Source organism: Mytilus galloprovincialis, chromosome 6, assembly GCF_965363235.1.
Source record: "Mytilus galloprovincialis chromosome 6, xbMytGall1.hap1.1, whole genome shotgun sequence".
Classification (NCBI taxonomy): domain Eukaryota; kingdom Metazoa; phylum Mollusca; class Bivalvia; order Mytilida; family Mytilidae; genus Mytilus; species Mytilus galloprovincialis.
The window spans coordinates 17,592,937-17,616,656 of record NC_134843.1 but is presented as its reverse complement, the minus strand read 5'-3'; the positions used below and the strand labels follow the sequence as shown (position 1 = coordinate 17,616,656).

General features: G+C 31.1%; 1 protein-coding gene across 1 annotated transcript; it reads right to left on the bottom strand.

Moving 5' to 3' along the window:
- Positions 1-12,798: 12,798 nt before the first annotated feature.
- Positions 12,799-20,673, bottom strand: LOC143078521 (beta-1,4-galactosyltransferase 5-like). The gene is made up of 4 exons (XM_076253383.1): positions 20,509-20,673; positions 18,186-18,350; positions 16,675-16,739; positions 12,799-12,958 (listed from the first exon to the last, which is right to left on the bottom strand). Exons 1-4 carry the CDS (start codon positions 20,671-20,673, stop codon positions 12,799-12,801), a joined length of 555 nt encoding a protein of 184 aa, XP_076109498.1.
- Between the last annotated feature and the right edge of the window lie 3,047 nt (positions 20,674-23,720).

Here is a 23,720-nt window from a genome sequence, read left to right as displayed (position 1 = left end):
TTTTTACCTGATTAAATCAAATATGTCATAAAAAATATACCTTCATGAGCTACTTTTTGAGTAAAATGAGGTCGAAATTTTGTATATTTGCTCAAAATTCAGATTTGTGTCCGTATTTTCTTTTTCGAAAGAACAACGTAACTTTTTTGCTTTAAAAGATAAACACAAATTGTTTTTTGTTAAATAATCGGTAATTTCTGTATTTTATAACTATCATTAAAAATTATGCAATTTTTATTTCGAAATAACTCTATATTTATCAAATGTTCATGAATAGAGGAAAAAACGTCATGTTTTGCTGCATGTTTATTAAAATTAAAAAAATTGCGCTATTTACAGTTTTATAAAATTTGGGTCACATAATCTCCTTGCAAAATGAAACAAATTGCTATTTTAAAAAATAGGGGTCCATGCACTCGTTTTCAAATTAAATCAGTTTGAATGATAAAAATCAGTCGAAAAATGCATCTTTTCCCGATATGTCATAGTTTGACGTCGCGAAAATAACATTTTACGTTAGCAACGTCATTACCTTCCCTGTAACTGTATCGTATGCCCTTAAGTCTAGTCTGGAATGAATAAACCACATTTTAAAACCATGTCAAATCTAGGGTATTTTCATGTTTGTGATTGGTAGTTCACTACTGGTCTAGATTGAAATTATTCAGTGATTTTCATCAAAATAAAATTAGGAGATATACCATTAAGACAAATATCCACGCAAGTTCACATGAAATGAATGAAAGCAATTATTATCATCAACAAGACCTTCCATAAGGTGAAAAATCAAATCATAATCTCGTAGTAGAAGAGGGACGAAAGATACCAGAGGGACAGTCAAACTCATAAATCGAAAATAAACTGAAACCGCTAAAAATAAAAAAATGCAAACAGACAACCAATAGTACACATGACACAACATAGAAAACTGAAGAATAAACAACACGAACCCCACCATAAAATAGTGGTGATCTCAGGTGCTCCGGAATGGTAAGCATATCCCGCTCCACATGTTTCACCCTCCTTGTTGCTTATGAGATAACAAATCCGGTAAATAGTCTAATTCGGTAGGTCACATTCATGAAAGGGAAGGGGATTGTAGTTACGACATAAAGAACATATCCGATATCAGTTGTGAAACGGTTATTCCATCACGGTCATCCAACTCGTGATGGCGTCCGTAAAATTTACGAAGTGATGATTTCAACTTCACCATTTGGAACTCTTGATATAATAGCTTCCTTGTGAGTAACTTAATAAATCTAAAGACTGAACACTTGTAGTGAATAAAACAGAAGACGATACTCATATGGACTTCAGTCTTTGCATTCCAATCCAGATAAAAGTTATTTAGATAGCATCCGGCTGTTTGGGTCAAGTATCGAAACAGCTGTGTATATAATTTAAGAACCTATCCGGACTCGAAAAAATCGCGATAAGGTGTTTTATAGATATAGGAAGATGTGGTATGAGTGCCAATGAGACAACTCTCCATCCATGTCACACTTTATAAAAATAAACCATAGTAGGTCAAGGTACGGTCTTCAACACGGAGCCTAGTCTTTGTCTGTTAGAGTGTCTGTAATCTTATTGTTCTCGCGTCCATCGTTTGAGTAAATGGTTTTCTTTTTCAAAAGTATTATCAATATTCTTTAGTTAATCGCTAGCTGGGAATTAAAACTAATTTATAGAGATCTATTTGATCACTACAACAATTAAATATTGTTCAATAAAAAAATAGCAAACAAACGGGGTATTCGATGTTCTGAAGAGAAAAAGTTGTTTTATAACTAGCTAAGCTTCTATCTTGTCCGTATGACAGCTCTTTAAATAGTTTTGTTATATAAACACCGACTACTTTCTACAAAGTTTGTGTAGCAGCTTTAAACTAATCAAAATCGTATGAGTTGAGAAATGAATACTACAATTGAAACCCAAATCAGGAAAATGTTATGATTGTAACAGGAGAGAACATCGTAAATACAATGTATACCTGTATGTATTAGATTTAATGATCTAGCTTCTTTGATCTTTAATTGAGAAGCGAAGAAAAAAGTTTAATACCAAATTACCTATCTTCTAGGAAAATTCTAAACGCAGAGTCCCTAAATAAATGGCAAAATCAAAAGCTTAAACATATCGAAAGAACAGATAACAACTTTGAAATTCCTAGCTTGCAATCAGACTATTAGTAGAAAACATAAAGGAGTTATTTGTGGCCGAGTGTTTTAAGTCAGTAGTATCGATAGCCATGTGAGTTCGAATGCTACAAGGACCATGTGACTCAATATTTGTATCAACGCTTAATCATATCCTTAAGCAGGAACACAGGTGTAACAGGATAATATCAGAAGAACATTTAACATCATGTAGATTTTTTTTTCATAGTTTAAAATAATTATGGTCGATCATGACAAGAAATTTTGCCTGAAAGGTAATAATTTGTGTATAATTGTCTAATTATATAGTTCTTTATTTATACTTACTATTTTAGAACATGGAGTTATCTTTACTCTTATATTATAACATTTCAATACATGCTTAAATATCTTATGATGTTGTTATGTATAAAAAAAAAAGAAGAAGAAGATGTGGTATGATTGCTAATGAGACAACTCTCCACAAGAGACTAAAATGACACAGAAATTAACAACAACAGGTCACTGTACGGCCTTCAACAATGAGCAAATCCCATACTGCGTAGTCAGCTATAAAAGCTATAAAAGGCCCCGAAATGACAATGTAAAACAATTCAAGCGAGAAAACTAACGGCCTTACTTAATTTTTGCATATAACTTTAACTCATTGACTTACATGGATTGACATATTGACCTTTACAGATGTTTGTGCTCTAGTTTTTTTGTTTGACATTGGAATATGTCATGGTGATCTCAGTGCAACATGACACAATTTTAAACACAAGTTATATATCATTCAATTATATATATCTGACGAAAGTTTGTAAGAAATATTTCGATATACCAAATCTCAGAAAAATAGCATTTGTAAATTACAGAAAGAAAAAAAATATTTGATTGACTAAATTTCAATAATTGAAAAACTAATGAAAGAAAACAAACGCAAGGTAACAACGTTAGTATAGTAAAAAATTGTTTTTCATAGAATTGATTATGTACACTCATGTTGTATATTTGAAACATTAATGACTTGAATTGATAGTAAAAGTAATGTGTCTACACCATTAATATTTTAATTGAAGAAAGATAAGACTTTGTACAAAATATTTTCATTCAAGATTTTTATTTCATTTCAACCATTATATTTGAATTTATAACGCATGATTGAGATGAACAGTGATAAACTTCTCTCTTTAGAATATACTGAATAATCCAGTTTGTTAGGTTATTCTTACAAATGCAGAAAAACAGGGTCTTATTATATATCCAATGACATTTTTGTGGAGAACTTCGTAGCTGTATGTTTCATGTATAAGTTCGGGAATGAATATCTTAACAAAAGATAAAAGGCATCATGATTAAAATAATAACGAATAACTACTATCTCGATCGACTAGTGGATCTATCCAAAAACAAAATGGAATTTGATGAACAATTGGTACAAAGATGATATAACCCTCAGCCTACATGTTGTATTCTAACATTTATAAAATTAATAGTAAGAACAAAGTATGTTTTCTTTGAAATCAAAGAAGTGCATTATAAAAATATTCTGTCACCTAAGACAAACTAGTTTGTTTTCAAGTCTTAACATGCATATTTCAAACCAGGGTGTGGTTTTAAGTAGTGTGTAGGCTAGTCGTTGTAGTAAGAGGTGATAATTCATTTTGTAATCAGTGAAAGCGGTGGACAAATGACAATAGATTGATTTTAAAATTATTTTAGCTATTAAGATATTTGTCTTGAAAAACCAAAAAGCACAATGTCATACGTTTTCCGTGCTGATTATAACGTTTGCAGACTAAATTCGTTTAATGTGTACTGATTTATACTTTGCGTGCGAGGACATGATTTAGGAATTAGGTGTTCCTGACTTTGAACTAGCTTACTGTATTAATCTATTTTCATATTACCGAACTTTAATTCGAATCTCTATAATTTTTCGACAGGTTACCTACTCTGTGGTAAAATATCTTGGTAATCGGTCAATTACGAACAAATGAAGTAAAATTTAATATTTTACACTCGGTGCAATTTTGAAGGAAAGTGAACTGCTTTCTGATGATTTAGTCGTATATAGAAAGCCTTAAACAGTAAATTTTTCCTCAAAACTGTATAGATTAAAATCTTGAATTTACTTATTTACGTTGTTCTTGCTTGACCGAGTACCAGGATGTCCAACCGCAAAGAAAGTAACTTGTCGAACAAATATAAATTCCGGAGTCAAAAGTCGGTACTATGAAAATTGTCTATTGCGAGAACTTTTATATAGGCACTTTACGTCTATGATGTTTATCTTAGAATTGCTAGTTTTTGTATTCGTGCAGAGCCGACGAGTCTAGTCACTACCAAACAATGTTTACAATTTGTTTATATGTTGAGCTATCATAACACTAGCCCAGGTTACCGTCGTGTTCAGAGACGAAAATTACCTACATATTCGTTAAACGTTATGTTTTTCTCGTCGTGAAAACAAATGTTTTGCTTCAGGCAAACAACAATGAATTAAAAATGCTTTGATAAATATTATCAGCACGTTCAAGTACTAGCATATAATAACAATATTTGATGCATTAAAGAATTTGCATTGGTGGCCGTTACCAAATTATTGAACATGGAATATCTTGTTGATTTGAAGGTATAAATGTTAGCGCAATAATGTACCATAATTAACTAAGGAGAAGTTTGAAGACTTGCAAATTACCTTAATTGTCACCAGTAGACATGTAGAAACAAGTTAATTCACAATCTCATTGATTATATGTATATGTGTATGTTAATATGTCAAAAGTTTACTAGGTATGGCCTTATTGGCTTTTCATTACATGAACGTATTGCGAACTTGCAAAAACTATAATATGTGTAATTGTAATATAATATTAATCTATATTTATTGATTGACAAGACTAATGTGTAAATATTAACAAGAAGTCATATACATGCAGCATTGACAACTATCAATTCATGTATTTCTTAAAGTCAAAGCATCAGTAGCAGACAGTTTAAAGCTTGTTTTACACAATCATGCAGAAAAAAGTATGTTTTTGTGCGTAAGAACGTGTTATTTTTCCAGTAGACAAAGCAAAACATTATTGTTTTTACATTGTCTAATCAATATTTTATTATTAATTGAAATTAGCATATATATTTTAATTATTCCATTCAAAATTGATTGTGGTATATATCCCTTTTCATCGTTCATCATTCAAAATCCAATTCATATAGAGAAACCAACTAGATTAATACCGATATGGAATAAATTAGGTAATTCACATCAGTGATTTTTTTTTATATTTGAAATATATTTATATATATTATGTAGAATATGCGCAATGTCCTGACTAGAACTCCAACGCTGGATGCATGATGACAGCCTTTTTTGTGGTCAGTGAATATTAAAAGTTATTATATCTTTTTAATATACCTTTTTTCTAAACATGTTGAAAAGTTAATAACTAAAATATCGAACCCCAAGGAAAATTCGAAACAAAAAGTCATTCCTGCAAATGGCAAATTTAAACGCTCAAACATAGCAAACGAATGGAAAACAACTATTTTGTTGATAGGTTAACATTTAACTTGTATGCCAGTCATATAAAATTCCATTAAATTGACAATGATGTGTGAACAAAACAAAATTACTTTATAGGTAAAAATGGTAAAACTTTGGATACAGCAGTCAAAATAGGTGTTTACCTATAATTACTATAAAAAAAGTCATTCAAAAAACATCACTATTAAGACAAAAGGCAAAAGACATACCAAAAAATGAATATCAAAACGTACCATAAAACTAAAACACAATGAACAGATATATAACAATTAACCGAGCTACTCAAAAACGACATTACAAAACAAACCCGGATTAATACATATACATACCGTACTGTTATCTATATTATATATACAGGTCCAGATTTAGATATAAGAAGTTGGGATATGGGTGCCAATGAGATTTCTCTCCATCTAAGTCCCAATTATAGGTCAAATAACGGTCTTCATCACAGAGCCTTGGCTCACAAAGAACAGTAAGATATAAAGGGCTCCAAAAATTACTAGACGTGTAAAACCATTCAAACGGGAAGACTAACGGTCTAATCTATATAAAAAACATAGAAACGAGAAACGCTTATGAACCACATCAACAAACGACAACTACTGAACATCAAGTGCCAGACTTAAGACAGGTGCAAACAAATACATTTAAATGCTGCAAAGTGAGTTACTAGTTAACTTTACGATCGATACTTTTTTTGTATAACCTCAGTTTTTTGTGTACAAATTATGATATATGAACTTTGTTTTAATTTTGTGTAGGTACATGTGTTATTGTTTCCACGGAGGTCTTCTGTTTTAAGTTTCAGATGATAGATGATGTTTTATTCTCTATTGAACAAATCTCACAATTATATTGAAATGAACAATAAAAGCAACACAGTAGTACCGGGTCACTAACTCAACTCAACTATTACAGAAAAAACCCCGGAAGAACAGAAACTCTGGAGTGCATCAAAAACTAACGCCAATGCAACATACATAGAAACGAACTATTTGATAACAACTGCCATATTCCTGACTTAGTACAGAAAATTTTAAGAACAATTTGTTGGTTGAACTTATTTGAATGGCTATCCAAATTACAACGTGTCGTTAATGATATTGTTTCTGAAGAGTTTCTTTGAATATAAATGAAAAGTGAATATAAATTTTCATTTAAGATACAAGTGGATGAAAAAGACTAAAATGAGTTGGTGTAACATTACAACATAAGAACGAAGAACGAACTATAAAAATCAGCTAAAAAAGGCTTAACCCATCAAATGAATATAACTAGAAATACATATAAAAAAAAAACACGTGAATGCGTCCGGGTACATATAAATCCCAACAACAAAAGACACTAAGTACAGATCTGAGAGTATGAGTTACTGACAGCTAGTTCAATATAAAAATAGAGCATGCACCTCAGACTAAAATATCAATCAGTACACATCCAACATCCAGTGGATTTGGTGTAATGACGTCATAACAGTCAGAGGAAATCATGACCTCTAGCAATGCTAATATACATTAGATTTCAATATAACATGTAAACCACAGAAAAACAACGGCAAAAAATCAATCAATTTACCAAATTACACCAGTACACTAGAATAATTCTGAGCTGCGCGTCAACCGAGTGTGTCAACACCACAAAATGTGACGTCACAGGTAGAAAATACACCATAGTTGAATTTGATATGTCGTTTGTTTAATATTGGTGTTTTTTTCTAAAGAATTTTTACCTAACGATTTCATTTTTGTTTAGAATTTTGTTGAGAGATCTAGGATTGTGGATTACAAAAGTTTACAGTCAGTAAATGCTGTTCTTAATATTAAGACTGAAACGTGTTATTGGGCACTAAAGAAAGCTAACAAAAGTATTGATCAAGGTGTATACCACAAATGATTTTCCCCTTCTAGTCTTTGTTAAATGTGCAGAATTTATCTTTATTTCAAATAAAGAAATACTAGGCATAAGTAAAGTTTTATCCTGTACAGTACTATAAAAAAAATCAAATAACATTTCATTGCACATAAGAAAATAACCATTACTGGAAGTTAACCAATCAAATTTTCCCCCTTATTTAACCTGTGTACAAGATTTAGTAACCATGTAAGCTCAAGTTTCCAAAATATTCTATAGAAACCCCAGATAAAAAAATAATAATGGAGCTCTGAAATACCCAAGACATTCGTTTATGACACAGAAAATGTTTTACTGCAATAGGATTAATTACCTACAACTGTCAAATTCATGGGAATATTTTTTCGACCTATTTTCGTATATAACCGGATGTGTTGTACCATGATTTGTACCATGATTTGGTGGTATTACACCTCAAAGAGGATCTTTCACAAAAATCCAAGAAATTTAGATCATAGAACTGGGCACCGGGTTATTAAAACATACTATATCTATTGTGTACCTTCAAACTGCTTCACAGGAGATTAACAAACAGGAAAGTGCATTAGTCATGTCATTAAGTCTAGTCTGGAATGAATAAACCACATTTTAAAACCATGTCAAATCTAGGGTATTTTCATGTTTGTGATTGGTAGTTCACTACTGGTCAAGATTGAAATTATTATGTGATTTTCATCAAAATAAAATTAGGAGATATACCATTAAGACAAATATCCACGCAAGTTCACATGAAATGAATGAAAGCAATTATTATCATCAACAAGACCTTCCATAAGGTGAAAAATCAAATCATAATCTCGTAGTAGAAGAGGGACAAAAGATACCAGCCAAACTCATAAATCGAAAATAAACTGAAACCGCTAAAAATGAAAAATGCAAACAGACAACCAATAGTACACATGATACAACATAGAAAACTAAAGAATAAACAACACGAACCCCACCATAAAATAGTGGTGATCTCAGGTGCTCCGGAATGGTAAGCATATCCTGCTCCACATGTTGCACCCTCCGTGTTGCTTATGAGATAACAAATCCGGTAAATAGTCTAATTCGGTAGGTCACATTCATAAACGGGAAGGGGATTGTAGTTACGACATAAAGAACATATTCGATATCAGTTGTGAAACGGTTAATCCATAACGGTCATCCAACTCGTGATGGCGTCCGTAAAATTTACGAAGTGATGATTTCAACTTCGCCATTTGGAACTCTTGATATAATAGCTTTCTTGTGAGTAACAACCCTCTGTCAAGAAAATGATGATAGGAAATGCAAGGCTATTCAGTTTTTTAAATTCTATTTTAGGGTTTTCAGTTTTATTCTGTATTATTTTTAATTCAGTTTTTTAATTCAGTTTTTGAAGCAACCTTGTGTTTTCGGTAAAATTCAAGTACCATACTCCAAGAAAATTTCATAACAGAAAGTCCTTGATCAATTGTCAAAATCAAAAGCTCAAACACATTAAATAATTATAGAAAGCCAATGTCATTCTAGTATTCCTAACTTTGTATAGGACTTTGTTTATGTAGGAAAGGTTGATTAACTTGGTTTGATAGTTAGCTAAACATCTCAATTGTATGACAAACGCATAGCATTCATTATATTGACAACAGTGTCACTCAAATATATGGTTGATCCTTTTTTATTTAGTTGACTTCTGTAATATTGTGTTCGAAGCGATATGAAATCTTTCTTTGGAATGCCTGAATTGAGGTAAAATGAATTTTATATTGAAAAAATTTAAAAAAAAAAACATTATGAAATTGTTTGGAGAAGTCAACATTTGTAAAGTTACTTTCGTGTACCAAGTCAGGAATATGACCGTTGTTATCGTTTAATTTAATATGTTTGAGCTTTTGATTTTTCCATTTGATAATGGACTTTTCGGTATGATTTTTCCTTGGAGTTCGGTATTTTTGTTATTTTATGTTTTTCGTAATAATGCTTTAAACTTTGAAAAATGCAGTTATTGCATACTTTGTTTTTTTGCATTTCACATGATATTTTTGCCTGTTTCCGAATATTTATCCTCCGTTGTTATGGTTTTCACTAGAAATGGACCATTGATGTATATTTTTCGGAATTTGCCGAGTAACGCCGGAATGCCATGGAAATAAACTCATGATAGATACCAGGCAGGATTGAAATTGTATATTTACGTCAGACGTGCGTTTCTTCTACAAAAGACTCATACCAATGACACTCGAATCAAAAAATGTTAAAATGGCCAAATAAAGTACGAAGTTGAAGAGCATTGAGAACCAAAAATTCCTAAAAGTTTTGCAATAACCTTACAGAAAGACATGTGATTATAAAATTGAGAAATGAAATAGGGAATGTGTCAAAGCGACAACAACCCGACCATAGAGCAGACAACAGCCGAAGGCCACCAATGGGTCTTCAATGTAGCGAGAAACTCCCGCATATATAAGTATATGTATACTAGTACAGTGATAATGGACGTCATACTAAACTCCGAATTATACACAAAAAACTTAAATTAAAAAGCATACAAGACTAACAAAGACCAGAGGCTCCTGACTTGGGACAGGCGCAAAATTGCGGCGGGGTTAAACATGTTTATGAGATCTCAACCCTCCCCTATACCTCTAGCCAATGTATAAAAGTAAACGCATAACAATACGCACATTAAAATTAAGTTCAAGAGAAGTCCGAGTCCGATGTCAGAAGATGTAACAAAAGAAAATAAATGAAATGACAATAATACATAAATAACAACAGACTACTAGCAGTATAGTTTAAAGCATGTGATAAAATTTTCATATCAGCCCGCTAAGCACCATTTCGTAAAATATGGAATTCACGCAAATTTCATAATATTATCACACTGTCAAAATTTTAGTGATTTATTCTAAGTTTATGATAAAACTACTTGAAGCTCTAACAACAGACAAAATATGAAAATAGGAAGATATGGTTTGATTGCCAATGAGACAAGTTTTTTTATTTTTTTTTTAAATTTTAAACATATATTATTAAAATGCAACAATTACGTCAAACCTAAGTTGCACAGAAAAGCAACTAAGGTGGTCCCGATATTTACAGTCTCATTTGTCGGGGGGAAAACAAATCTCTCATTATAAATATTTAACATCTATTTGTATAAATATCATCTATCTTTGTATAAATGTACATGTAATTATCATCTATATATTTATACATCACACCATATATAATCATTTGAATAAAGTATTCTATCTGTATTTGTTTTTCTCACAAGAGCTACCTGTTTTTGATAAGCAGTTTCAATTTTATGGCACTTCAATCCGTTCTTTTGTTATGAGATAATTAATTACTATCCTAAAAATTATAGATAAATTGTCTTTTGATGTTTTCTGATTGCCTCCATTGCAATATATAGTATAGTATATTTTATTTTCAAGGTAAGCATAACAGTCTATTACTTGGAACTTTTTTTGATTTATGTACAAGATCTACGACGCTTTTGTCAATCTTTTCGTTGGATTTCTTAAGTGCCCAATAACACATTTCAGTGTTACCATTCCAAGAAGCTACTGGTGGTAAACTCTCATAATCCTCAAAAATTGATCTTCTGTCGAATACCTAAACATAAAATGAGACCTTTATCTGCATATAATCTTAATAACAACAACTACTAGAAACACACAAAAGATGTTTATATAAAACACAAACTTTTTTATCTTCTTTTTTTTTCGAGTTTGGTCTTCCTAAAACGGTGTAACATATAGAAAATATAAGACTTATTTTTGTTCTTAAGATTTTGACACAATTTCAATTGTTGATGTACATTTTCGAAAAAATGATTGCTTTTTATAAGCAACTTTTAAAACAATGCGTTTTGAATGTTATACTATCTTCCCTTGATACTGTATTGTATACATTTTTTTTTAAATATACAAACAACAAAATTTGGATATTTTGATATTAATTGTTTAAATGAATATTTAGTAAAATGTATGAACATAACGATAAATATTTTGTTTTGATAAATACGCCACGAAGGGAAATATAACATTCACAAACCACGTTGAAAAAGACAAAAACAAATAACAAATAATATGCGATTTTATAAAAAAAAATATATAGTATTGACTAACGTTGATGTTTCATAAATATTACTGTTTGAAATTAAAATTATTCGAACAGATGTGTTTGTCCTTATTTATTTCTATAACCCTATCCCAGGTCTGAATCAAACAAGCCATGATAGTTTATTGTGCTAAACTTACCAATTATATTCAAATTATTTTTGCAAAGAATTCCGCTCAAGTCGGTGCTAGGGTCCGTCTTAAACTTAAAGTAAGGGGAGAGTTGTTTCAATCTTCTCCTTGTTGAAGGTCAACAACGGCTGTTGTCTGTTCTATGGTCGGGTTGTTGTCTCTTTGACACATTCCCCATTTCCATTCTCAATTTTATTGAGTTGATTGAATTGAAGCACAGCAATAAAAGTGCTGTTCTTTTGCTTTTTGTGTTTTTTGTTTTTTGTTTTTTTTTTCTGTGCATGTACTGATTGTGTGTCAATGATAGATATCCCATATCCTTTTGTTCTATCATATTAAAGATTAACTAGTAGTCAATAAAATTACGAAATTTCAAATATGTCGAACTGGTGTGATTCCGTAGAAGCACATATCCACGAAAGACCTTACCGAACTACAGATTGTCATATGAATTTGGAATGAACAAAAACTACAAAACCCAATATAGCTTAGCAAGCTATAAATAGACGCGCGATACCAAATTGTTAATCAATTCAAAAGAGAAAGAAAAAACAACCTGATTTAAGCAAATTAAATGTTTAACTGTTATGATGGACGACTACTTACGATAATCATTTACCCCAAAGTCTCCCGAACCTATTTAGGACACCCTAAGGTTATAACAGTATACCATAAAAATAAGACCTTCAAAAAATTTCAAAGGGTTATGTTAATGAATAAACCCATCAAAGATACCAGGATTGATTTTTTTCTTTAATCCAGACGCGCGTTTTGTCTACAAAGGACTCATCACCGACGCTCGAATTAAGAAATGTTAATATAAAAAAACGAGTACGAAGTTGAAAACCATTCTCCATAGTTAATTCAAAAATTTTTTAAACATCAAATGCAAAAAAAACAGACATTCGTTAGTTTATCAGATGTGCTGAAGTGAAGATTATAGTAAACAAAATATAAATTAAGTCCATTATTGATCTCCAATATTTACCTTTCTCAGCTGTGATGTGTCAACATCTATAAGAATTCTTTTGAATAATCTTTTGTTTTCTATTTTTTCCACTGTATACTGTAATGAGGTTAACCCATCAAATGCCCAACCACGTGGTCGATTGATATAAATATTGCATCTAAAATTCAATAGAAATCATTAAACGTTACATTCAATATGAGGAATGTTGTCTATAAATATTAATTTCAATTGACCCGAAATAAAATTTACAGCAACATGTTTGTCAAAGAGGCTTTTGTTGTCAAACTCGTGTTTACCGATTTGACTCAATTCTCATATTTGATTTATAATATACTAAAACGTGTATCCAAATTATAAGTCTGAAATAAACAGTTAACAATGCATACACTCGATGATATACATCAGACTTTCGTGTGTATTTTAGCCTAGACGCCATCTAATAGACTATCGAGATGTCCTCAGGAGACTGTCAACGGTCACATAACCCGATATAAAAAAATAAACAAAAATATAGATAGATAGACATCGAATTCGTGCTATTGGATTTTTCTATAGAACTCTTTAGTGGCATTCCGAAGAATTAATATTTTCAAAACTTGATTATAAGATAATACTAAATATTGAAACAATTTAAGCTAGCACAATTTTCATTTGATGTAATTCATTTCATCTTTTTTAAATTTTATAAATAAGGTTCCAAATGAAAGAAGAAAGATTAATCTTTCAAATTGTGATTACATAATTATTACATAATTAATTGTTATGTAATTAGTTGCTATATTGTGATTTCCACACTTGAATGAATTTAGCTTCTTTGTTATTCATAGCATCCCAAACTATTTTATAGATTCTTGAACAACATAGTTTGACCTCCAAATCCGTGTCTCAGATTTCCAAAAACATCAATATAACAAATTTTATACTCAATTAAATTTAGTGATCTCTTATGAATTGATGTCGCAAACTTCAATGGAGAATTATGAGAGAATGAAACACAGTTAGAAAAATCTGAGACATGGTTTTGGAGGTCAAACTGTGTTGTACAAGAATCTATAAAATATTTTGGGATGCTATGAATAACAAAGAAGCTTAATTCATTAAAGTATAGACATCACAATAAAACAACTAATTTCATAATAATCAATTATGTAATAATTTAGTAATAATGAAATAATCACAATTGGAAAGATTAATCCTTCTTCTTTCTTTTTGGTGCATCATTTATTCTTTAGTTTTCTATGTTGTCTCATGTGTACTATTGTTTGTCTGTTTGTCTTTTTCATTTTTAGCCATGACGTTGTCAGTTTATTTTCGATTTATGAGTTTGACTGTCCCTCTGGTATCTGTCGTCCCTCTTTTATAAAATTTAAAGAAGGATGAAACGAATTACATCAGTTTAGAATTGTCTGAATGGGAATGAAAAAATCTTTGTATTGTGCTAACTTAAATGAATACCATTAGATACCATTGAACTTGAAATTTAGTTTGACATAGTGACAATTATAGTTTGAAGACACATTTACTAACCTATCAAGCAGCCTTTTCCTTTGATGCGGTCTTGAATGATTAACGGAACCACACGTCGACACTTGCAACAGCGGGCGTTCAATTTTCAGCCCAGAAACAACTGTTAATCTATAGTAATATCAGACTATTATTATCATAGAAATAATGAAGTGGCCTAAAAAAAGCTACTTTAATTCAATTGTTGACATTTTACTTTCAGAATCATAATCAGACAAAAACGTGTTTGATTATAAACATAGCTAGCATTACATGTACCTTAGTTTCATGCTATTTTGTTAATTGTTGTTCGTGCAATATGCTTATATATTTCTTTATAAATCTGTTTGTATAAGGTATCGGTGGACCAGTTACAATAGATTAAACAATAAAGAGATGGTTAGAATTAAAAGTGATATGTCAAAGAAATGTGTAATGATATAATACATGACCTTGATGGCTATGGTATACTTGAATTAAATTTTAAACTGCTCACAATGAGTTATATGATAATCTAATAATTTTTTAGTCGAGATTTACGTAATTATGAAACTAACAAAATTGTGTAGATGACCTTTTATCGGGTTCTTATTGGTCTTTCTATTACAAACGAAGTGATACCCGTTTGTCAATAAGACATATTATTCGACTTAGTAAGATGTAAAACCACGTGATCAATTAATGAAGCACAAATCAAAGTTAACATGGTTGAGACGAGCAAAGTAATCTGACTTTATAAAAGAGGGACGAAAGATACCAGAGGGACTGTCAAACTCATAAATCGAAAATTAACTGACAACGCCATGGCTAAAAATGATAAGGACAAACAGACAAACAATAGTACACATGACACAACATAGAAATCTAAAGAATAAACAACACGAGCCCCACCAAAATCTAGGGGTGATCTCAGGTGCTCCGGAAGGGTAAGCAGATCCTGCTCCACATGTGGCACCAGTAGTGTTGCTTATGAGGTAACAAATCCGGTAAATAGTCTAATTCGGTAGGTCACATTCATGAAAGGGAAGGGGCTCGTAGTTACGACGTAAGGAACATATCCGATATCATTTGTGAAATGGTTATTCCATAACGGTCAACCATCTCGTGATGGCGTCCGTAAAATTTACGAAGAGAGGATTTAAACTTATAAGGTTCAATATAAGTTTCGTTTGATTTTGAATAGCTCCTAAACTTAAATGTATGGCTATCTTGAAAACATTAACAACTATAGCAATATATATTTAAACGCTATAAGCACAGAATAATAATACACTTTTTGGAGAGATTTCTAATGAATGATTTTGTAGAAAATGGACTTTAGGAATATTTGTGTTATTTTCAACGTACCAAATGTTTTTCAACTACGCACGTTTGTTTTACTCATACTGGAATATTAGATCAAGCAAGTTTGCATGCATAAAGGCAAAATTAAACATCTGCTATATTCATTTTTAAATGTTATTCATTTGACTGACCGCGATCATCACTGTAGTCCTCGGTCACATATTGTAAACGATAACTAGCATCGACCAGGACCATTCACAATTGCCGTACATTATCACATGCGCAGTCTCCATGGTAAAACATTAAGCAGTACTGACTTATGATACAGTAAAAATCTCTGCTTTTTTAGGACGGCATAAGCATTCGGTGAAACAGTTGATGTATTATCTTATATTTGAGTTGTTCGTCTTCATGATCAAATTAATCTTTTCTACTTTTTAATGAAAAATAAGCTTAAGTTGTAAAGATTCAACACAACCGGTTTGAAAAAAAATATTTCTTTATTCAATCATTGATTATTGTCATACACAATTGTATACAAACAGTGTTAAACTGAACTTAAACCTGATGATTTTGATGAAATGTTTTTTTTTTTTTAAATAAACTTTAAGATGATGCTTACTTAGCTTACAAATTATAAATTCATGGATTCAGCTACAGGCAATGAGGAGTGAATAGTTGATTGAACACATAATGATACTGAATATAACATTCATAGTAAATCAGCGCTTGTGTTATGTATTATTTCAAAAAAAATAATGTTGAAAATTTACAAGTGCATTCATTTTCTTCAAAGTTTTCACGACGTCGTCATAGAAAAATGTAACGTCAGTGGCTTTTTCTTCCATGTTTTGATCCATTTATTTAACATGCTTACAAACCGTTGGAAAGAGCATGTTTTTTTACAAAAAAATTATTTGTCGTTTTTTTCGCATGGACTGGATCATATAATATTTTTATTAGAATAAAAGCTATTTAGTCATGTATAGTGAGTTCTTCATTGAAGTCTAAAAACTATTCGAAATTAAGTAAAAATGTGCGGACGTGCGTGAGAAATTAAATAACCGGTTTTACACCTATACGTACCGTCGATAAATGTCGTCATCTTCCATTCCCCATTCCTGATACTGGTTAGAAAATCCATTGGCTTGCTTGAATACATTTGGCTCCATATTTATTATTCCGCCAAAAAAATCTGCATACGGCATTCTGAAGGTGAATCAAACAAAAATATTTCTGTTCTCTTTTTCAATTGAAATACATTTTATATATAGCTGTCTGTAACTGCCAGTATTCTCGTATCTGTACTAAGGCCTCCTCCACTCTTTGGTTTCTTTAGATGTATATCTATTTGTGTCCATCTGATTATTAAAGCCTTTTTCAACTGGTTACTATAGTTTGTTCTTATGTTCTACTGTAACAGCACTGTAAGGTTGAAGACCGCTAACATTTTAACCCCGCCACATTCTGTATGTTTGTACCTATCCGAAGTCAGGAGCCTGTAATTCGGTGGTTGTCGTATAAAAGTGCTTACGGAAGCTATAGTGTCCAGTTGGGATTTTTTTTTTTTTTTATTGGTCCTCATTTTAAAGAGAAGACCGGAGTTGAATGGATGGAAATACAAAACGATCAAATTTTAATACTGCCAAACTGAATCTGAATGATATTCACGGTTTGAACACACACATAATAGTTTTCAATTCCATGTATAATAAATCTATTTAAATCTTCATGGGTTTTTTTTTCCGAGTACTACAATCATGTTTTGTTTTAAACTAATGTAGGTTTTATAAAAGAAAATATGAACATGAAATAAGGCATTTAAAACGCTTAAAACTTTTTTTTAAATTTTATTTCATATTGTAATTCAGTGAAGCACGATAACACATATTCATGTAACGGTCAAAATATCATTTGTAGCACACTTAAAGTTTAATTAAAAAAACTTAAATAAACATATGGAATACACAATTCAGCTAATAGCTTTTGAAATTTAATGAAATTTTACATGTAAGGAAAACGAAATCGACTAAAATCATAAAAAAACAGGAGCAAACAAAACACAACATCGAAAACTAAAGACTGCGAAACACGAAACCCACCATAAACTGGGGCTGATGTTTGTGATGTGCAAGGATAAGCAGATCCTGTTCTACATGTGGCATCTATCATGTTAATCATCTAATTACAAATCGTAAGAATGGATATACTTTGTTAAAAAAATCACTTTCATTTTAACAAAAAAATCTCTGATACCGACATTAATCCAAGAGCTCCATTCCTAGATTGGCAACATACGTGTTTTTCACCAAGTATCCGCATTTTGATGTGAACGAAATGTCCTCTGCTTATTCATTTGAGGCTGACTTGAAACATCGAACTTCAGATATAGGATACAGTAAAAACAGTTAAATGTACGTAGGAAACATAACTGCAAAAATTTAAATTAAAAAGCTGATAATATTGAAATAGTTTAAAAAGATTTAGATATTTCCTAATGATTTAGTATTCCTTTATTCCTTTCGTTAGGGATAGAGTTGATAAGGTAAGATACAAGTTTTTTTAACGGAAAATGTCGATGAACTTTAACTCACTACCTTCCAACATTTCACAGGATGATATCCACATGTAAAGAAATTCCTGTCGTCTTCTGCTATTATATCAACGTCATGAAATACAACACAATCATACTTATAGTCAGCCATAGCATATTTAAAGCCAACATTAAAACATACACCTTTGTTGAACAGTTTCCCTGCAACCTAAATACATGAAAAAAGTAGAATCACAAAAATATTGAACTCCGAGGAAAATTCAACATGGAAAGTCCCTAATCAAATGGCAAAATCAAAATCTCAAACACATCAAACGAATGGATAACATCTGTCATATTCCTTACTTGGTACAGGCATTTTCTTATGTAGAAAATGGTGGATTGGATATGGTTTTATAGCTAGTTAAACCTCTTGCTTCTATGACAGTCGCATCAAATCCAATGAACGTTAGAACTATGGGGTTTTTTTCGGTATAAGACTACATTGCAAAGTTTAATATTTATACGATATTCGGTCTTAAATTTAGAGGTATGTTGCTTACGCCTTTAAAACACTTTTTCATAATTTTGTTACAAAATCTGATACATCTGGATAAAAGAATAACCATACGCGCAAGTCAATCATTTGCACGTACTTAAAAGAAGTAAAATTTAGCAATTACAGGGAAAACGATAAGACCGTAGAAATCGTGAAATTTAACATTTTGCTAAAATGCATAGCTTTAATGTACGTTTATGGGTTCTCTACATTTTGCAATTAATCGTTCTTTTGTTTCTTTGTATTTCCTGTTCCCTGGCTTTGGAATAGATACATTAGGTCGAATAAAAAAAAAGCGATTTAGACGAAATGTATAAAGTGATATGCGTAAAGTCGTCAAGTTAGTTATAAGCACCAAGATGTAATGTTATAATCCAACCCTTGAACGAATAATTTTGCTCGACTTATTAAAAGATTATTTAGTATAATTGTTACAAGACAAGTCAAACAAGTGAAACTGCGAGCTACTGCTCACTGATGATACCCCCGCCGCAAGTGGATAATATTAATAGTGTAAAAATATGTGTTCGGTAAACAGGAAGTTGTCGAGTGATGAATCTGAAAACGCATCACACGGTATAGCTGACTTATATAAATCCTGAAACCAAATTTCAGAAATCCTTGTATTGTAGTTTCTGAGAAAAATGTGACGAAAATTTTCAACTTGGCTATCATGTGTAAAATCATACAAGTGTTCGGTAAACAGGAAGTTGTCAAGTGATCAATCTGAAAACGCATCACACGGTATAGCTGACTTAGATAAACCCTGAAACCAAATTTCAGAAATCCTTGTATTGTAGTTCCTGAGAAAAATGCGACGAAAAATATTCATGGGACGGACGGACTGACTGACGGACTGACGGACTGACGGACTGACGGAAGGACAGACAGAGGTAAAACAGTATACCCCCTTTTTAAAGCGGGGGTATAATTAAGTTGAAAACGTTTTCAGTATCAATAATATTCACATACTGTTTATGGATAAAAACATCAACAGTACTAGTTCATTAATGCGGCAAATGTTCTAAATATGTGTCTCGTCAATTGTTTTTATTTCTTTATTGAACAGTTGAATGTGAATTTACCTGTCATTAAATAAACGTCACAAATTAACGTCACTTGATGTGGCGTTGATACATTCGTGTGACGCAGGTTCATGACTTGTGGTGTACTGTAGTAAATTAATGTGAGGTGTCCGTTGTTATTTTGTGGTTTACATTACTGCAATATACTATTATATTATATAGGTATGTATTTCTCTGTCCAGATTATTCTTGTCACATAATGTTGTCATTTTAGCGGTAATTTTAACATTGTCATGTAAAAGGAAGGTTTGACTAGCCATTCAATCCACTATTTTTCGTAAAAATGTCCTGTACCAAGTCAGGAATATGGCAGTTAATAAACAGTCCTTTTCTATGCATGTTAGAGTTTATTTTTGTAGCTGTTCAGTGTTTCTGTGTTCCGTGGTTTTTTCTCTTACAATTATTCCTCGATCTTGGTTTGTGACCCACTTTTGTTTTCGCTTAATCGATTTTTGACTATTGAACAGCGGTATAATACTGTTGCCTTATTCAAAGTATTCATATTAAGTCGGCTAGCCTTTTCAGATTTTTTAATATATTTTAGTAATGTATACTTAATTTGTAAGGTAAATATGAAACTGATCAAACTTAATGTACATTGTATATGAACAGTATAACATATTATCGTTTGTATAGTTATATTGTCTTCAGAAATTGAGTGGCTAACACGGAATGGTAATATTTCATCAATGTTGAATGAAGAAATTGAAAGGTTTCAAATAATACATAAAGTCATGAATTACCTGTTCTACCACATATATACCGAATTCAATGTTTTGTCTGCGAATTCGTGGTAATACATTATAAAGTAATGTAAGCAATCCTTTCTCCCTATCTCTGTACGGTATAATAATAGCTACATTTTGTCTTGGGATGCATGTGACTGGTCTATAATGTCCTTGATCCATGTAGTTGTACATTTTTTGTAAAGCATCTATATTATATATGCTTCTATTTAAGGATTCGTATCCATCTGGAAAGGACATTTCTATAATTGAACGAGTATTCAATTATGATAAAACTAAACATTTATCTGCCAAAACTTTAAATAATGGCAAAAACTGAATGTTATTAGATAATGGATTTAAAATTGCCTCTCGAAGTTGTTATATTGGACGAACACACAATTCAAATTAAAAAGATACACTTAATTTTTATTACGAAAAAGCGGCCAAAGATACAAAGAGTACTTTATAAAAAAGAACCCACACAGATCTATAGAAACTGACTTCACAACAGAGGAGACGATTAGGTTTGTCGATTTTTTTTTTTATTAAAACGCGTCCTCAAAACTAATTGTAGGAGACATTTTCATATCTTGTATATAATGCTAAGCTAACAAAACATCTTTTATTGCAAATGTAATAAATTAAATAGTTTGTCAGTTTTACTCAAGATTGCATTTTATCTAAGACACTCAATCTTTGTTTTATTTCTTTATAAAGTGTTTGTTTTTTATAGAAAGATTTAGCGTACAAAATATTTGAGTAAGCTGCCATTGTTAACGATTTTGAATATAATAATTAATTTTTGAAAATGAATTCCGGGTGTCTAAACTTTTCCTTGCATAACTTAATTTATAACATACAAAATTCAGGACAAATAGTCAAATGACCAAGATAAAGGTTATTCAGACAAACTAATTAATAAGTCAAATAAATATTTCTATAATCATTTCATACATTCTATCCAAAGCAATACATGAAATAAATGTCAGATAAACTGTTATAATCTACGAAATCGATGTAAAAAAATTAAGAAAATGTAATAAATACTGTGATTTTTTACCTTGAGTTTCGATCATGCTTTAATGATGGAATAATCGAGAAAGAAATTGTATTATATATAGTCATGTATGTATTTGCTTGGAGGTTTTTTTATTTGTCATTCTTATTTCTTATCTTTTTATTCTTTTCGATCAGCATTTAGGTTTTAAATTTGCAAATATCTAAGCCTCAGCCATCACTGAAGAGACATAAATTGTCAAATGTACTTCTTGTGCAATATTCCTAAAATGTTACTACTATCACCGGTCAATACTTCTGGAACTGACATAAAAATATGGTTATGGTTGTAGATATACTATTTTCGAAATCGTTTTCAAATTAACGAATATGTCTCCGTCGTGGAAATTTCTTGATTATTGTCCACATTGGATATATTTTATGACCGTTTTGGTTTTAGCATTTCATTTACATTTAGGTATAAGTTTTATGAGTTTGAAATATGTTGCCTCGAGAATCTCTTAAGAGACATAAATTGTATACTTACGTAAATTTTCCGAATATAAAGAACACAATGATTTTTTCTCATCGTAGTTATCAATTACAGCATATCTCTTCATTACTTTTCGATGCAGGCTATATTCTTTCCGATAATTCAGATAGTTCAGGAAGAAAAATATAAAGAGCTGCATGCCAACTAGGGCTAAATGGTACCTTCTTTGATTCATCTAAATGCAAATTGCTTTAGGAAATTATAAAAATACTTTATACTGTTTTCAAAATTAGTTGACATGACAACATATGGTTGGAAATAAACTCATCATAGATACCAGGAATAGCTAACTTATTTATAGACAACAAAAATATTTCAATAAGTAGCAACAAAGTACGCCAAAGTCTTTTGTCAATCAAATAGTCAAAATAAATACCTGATGGAACACCACACGCATCGATAGTGTGTTGCCATGAACCCATTTCTACTTTTTCATTTCAGTACTTTAAAGAGGACTTGAAAATAGAATACCAACGTTTGAACGTGTTACGGTACTTGTCTATCCCAAATTCATGTATATAGTTTTGATGTTATATTTGTAATTCTCATCGGATTTTGTCAAATGTCTTGACGTCTTTTCGGTTATATTCATGGGTTATGTTAAAGAAAATTAATCACCGCCTTTATTTATTAGATTTGATTTGGTTCAAAGTAATTTGTACGATGCATTACGGTTGCAGTTTGATTCTGAATTAACCAGACATAGAATATATGTAATTGTCTAATTGCTACTTCAGTATTGCAATTTTCATTGTTATTAAATGTAATATCAGTATTTAGTACAAATATAATATTAAATCAATCCTAATTCTATCTTATTTTTGACAGATAGTTTTATTCATTCAAATGTGACGTCATTTTTCATTTTTGATGTTTTGTTTTACAAATTCAAATGTGACGTCATTTTTTTGTCGATTTTTACAATTTCAAATGTGACGTAACTTTGCGTTGAGGCCTTGACTAATTGGTGTGTGTCTATTTTTTTGTGTTGGATTGTGATGGATTTTGTCGGGTTATGTAATGTATCCGGTTGTTTTCTGTAATTAGTTAATACTTCAGTTTTATCATGTATATCTTTTATATAGTCATTTTATGTAATTGACTGTTTGCAAAAGTATAAATTATTCTAAATAATAGGGATGTTCTGGTACCTAACAGAAAACCCTGGCCGTTTTTGGCACAACTTTTTTTAACTTTTGGTCCTCGATGCTGTTCGGCTTTGTACTCGTTTTGACTTTCAAACTTTTGTATCTGGGCGTCACTGGTGGGTCTTGTGTGGACAAAACGCACTTCTGGCGTATTAAATTTTAAACCTGTTGACTTTTGTTCGCTATTATTCGTGTGTTTCTTTGTCAATTGTGTTCTATTTATTTGTATTGTAGTCCTGGAATGTTGTGTTGTCATTTTAATGTTGTATTTAACATAGCCATAAAAGAGGGAGGTTTTGGCGTGCCACAAAACCAGGTTCAACCAACCATTTCTTTCTTTAAAAAATGTCCTGTACCAAGTCAGGAATATGGTCATTGTTATATTATAGTTCGTTTCTCTGTGTGTTACATTTTACCGTTTCTTTTGTGTCGTTTGTTTCCTCTTATATTTGAGTGTGAATTCACATTATTATAAATCGTGTCACGGTACTTTTCTATCCCAAATTCATGTATTTAGTTTTGATGTTATA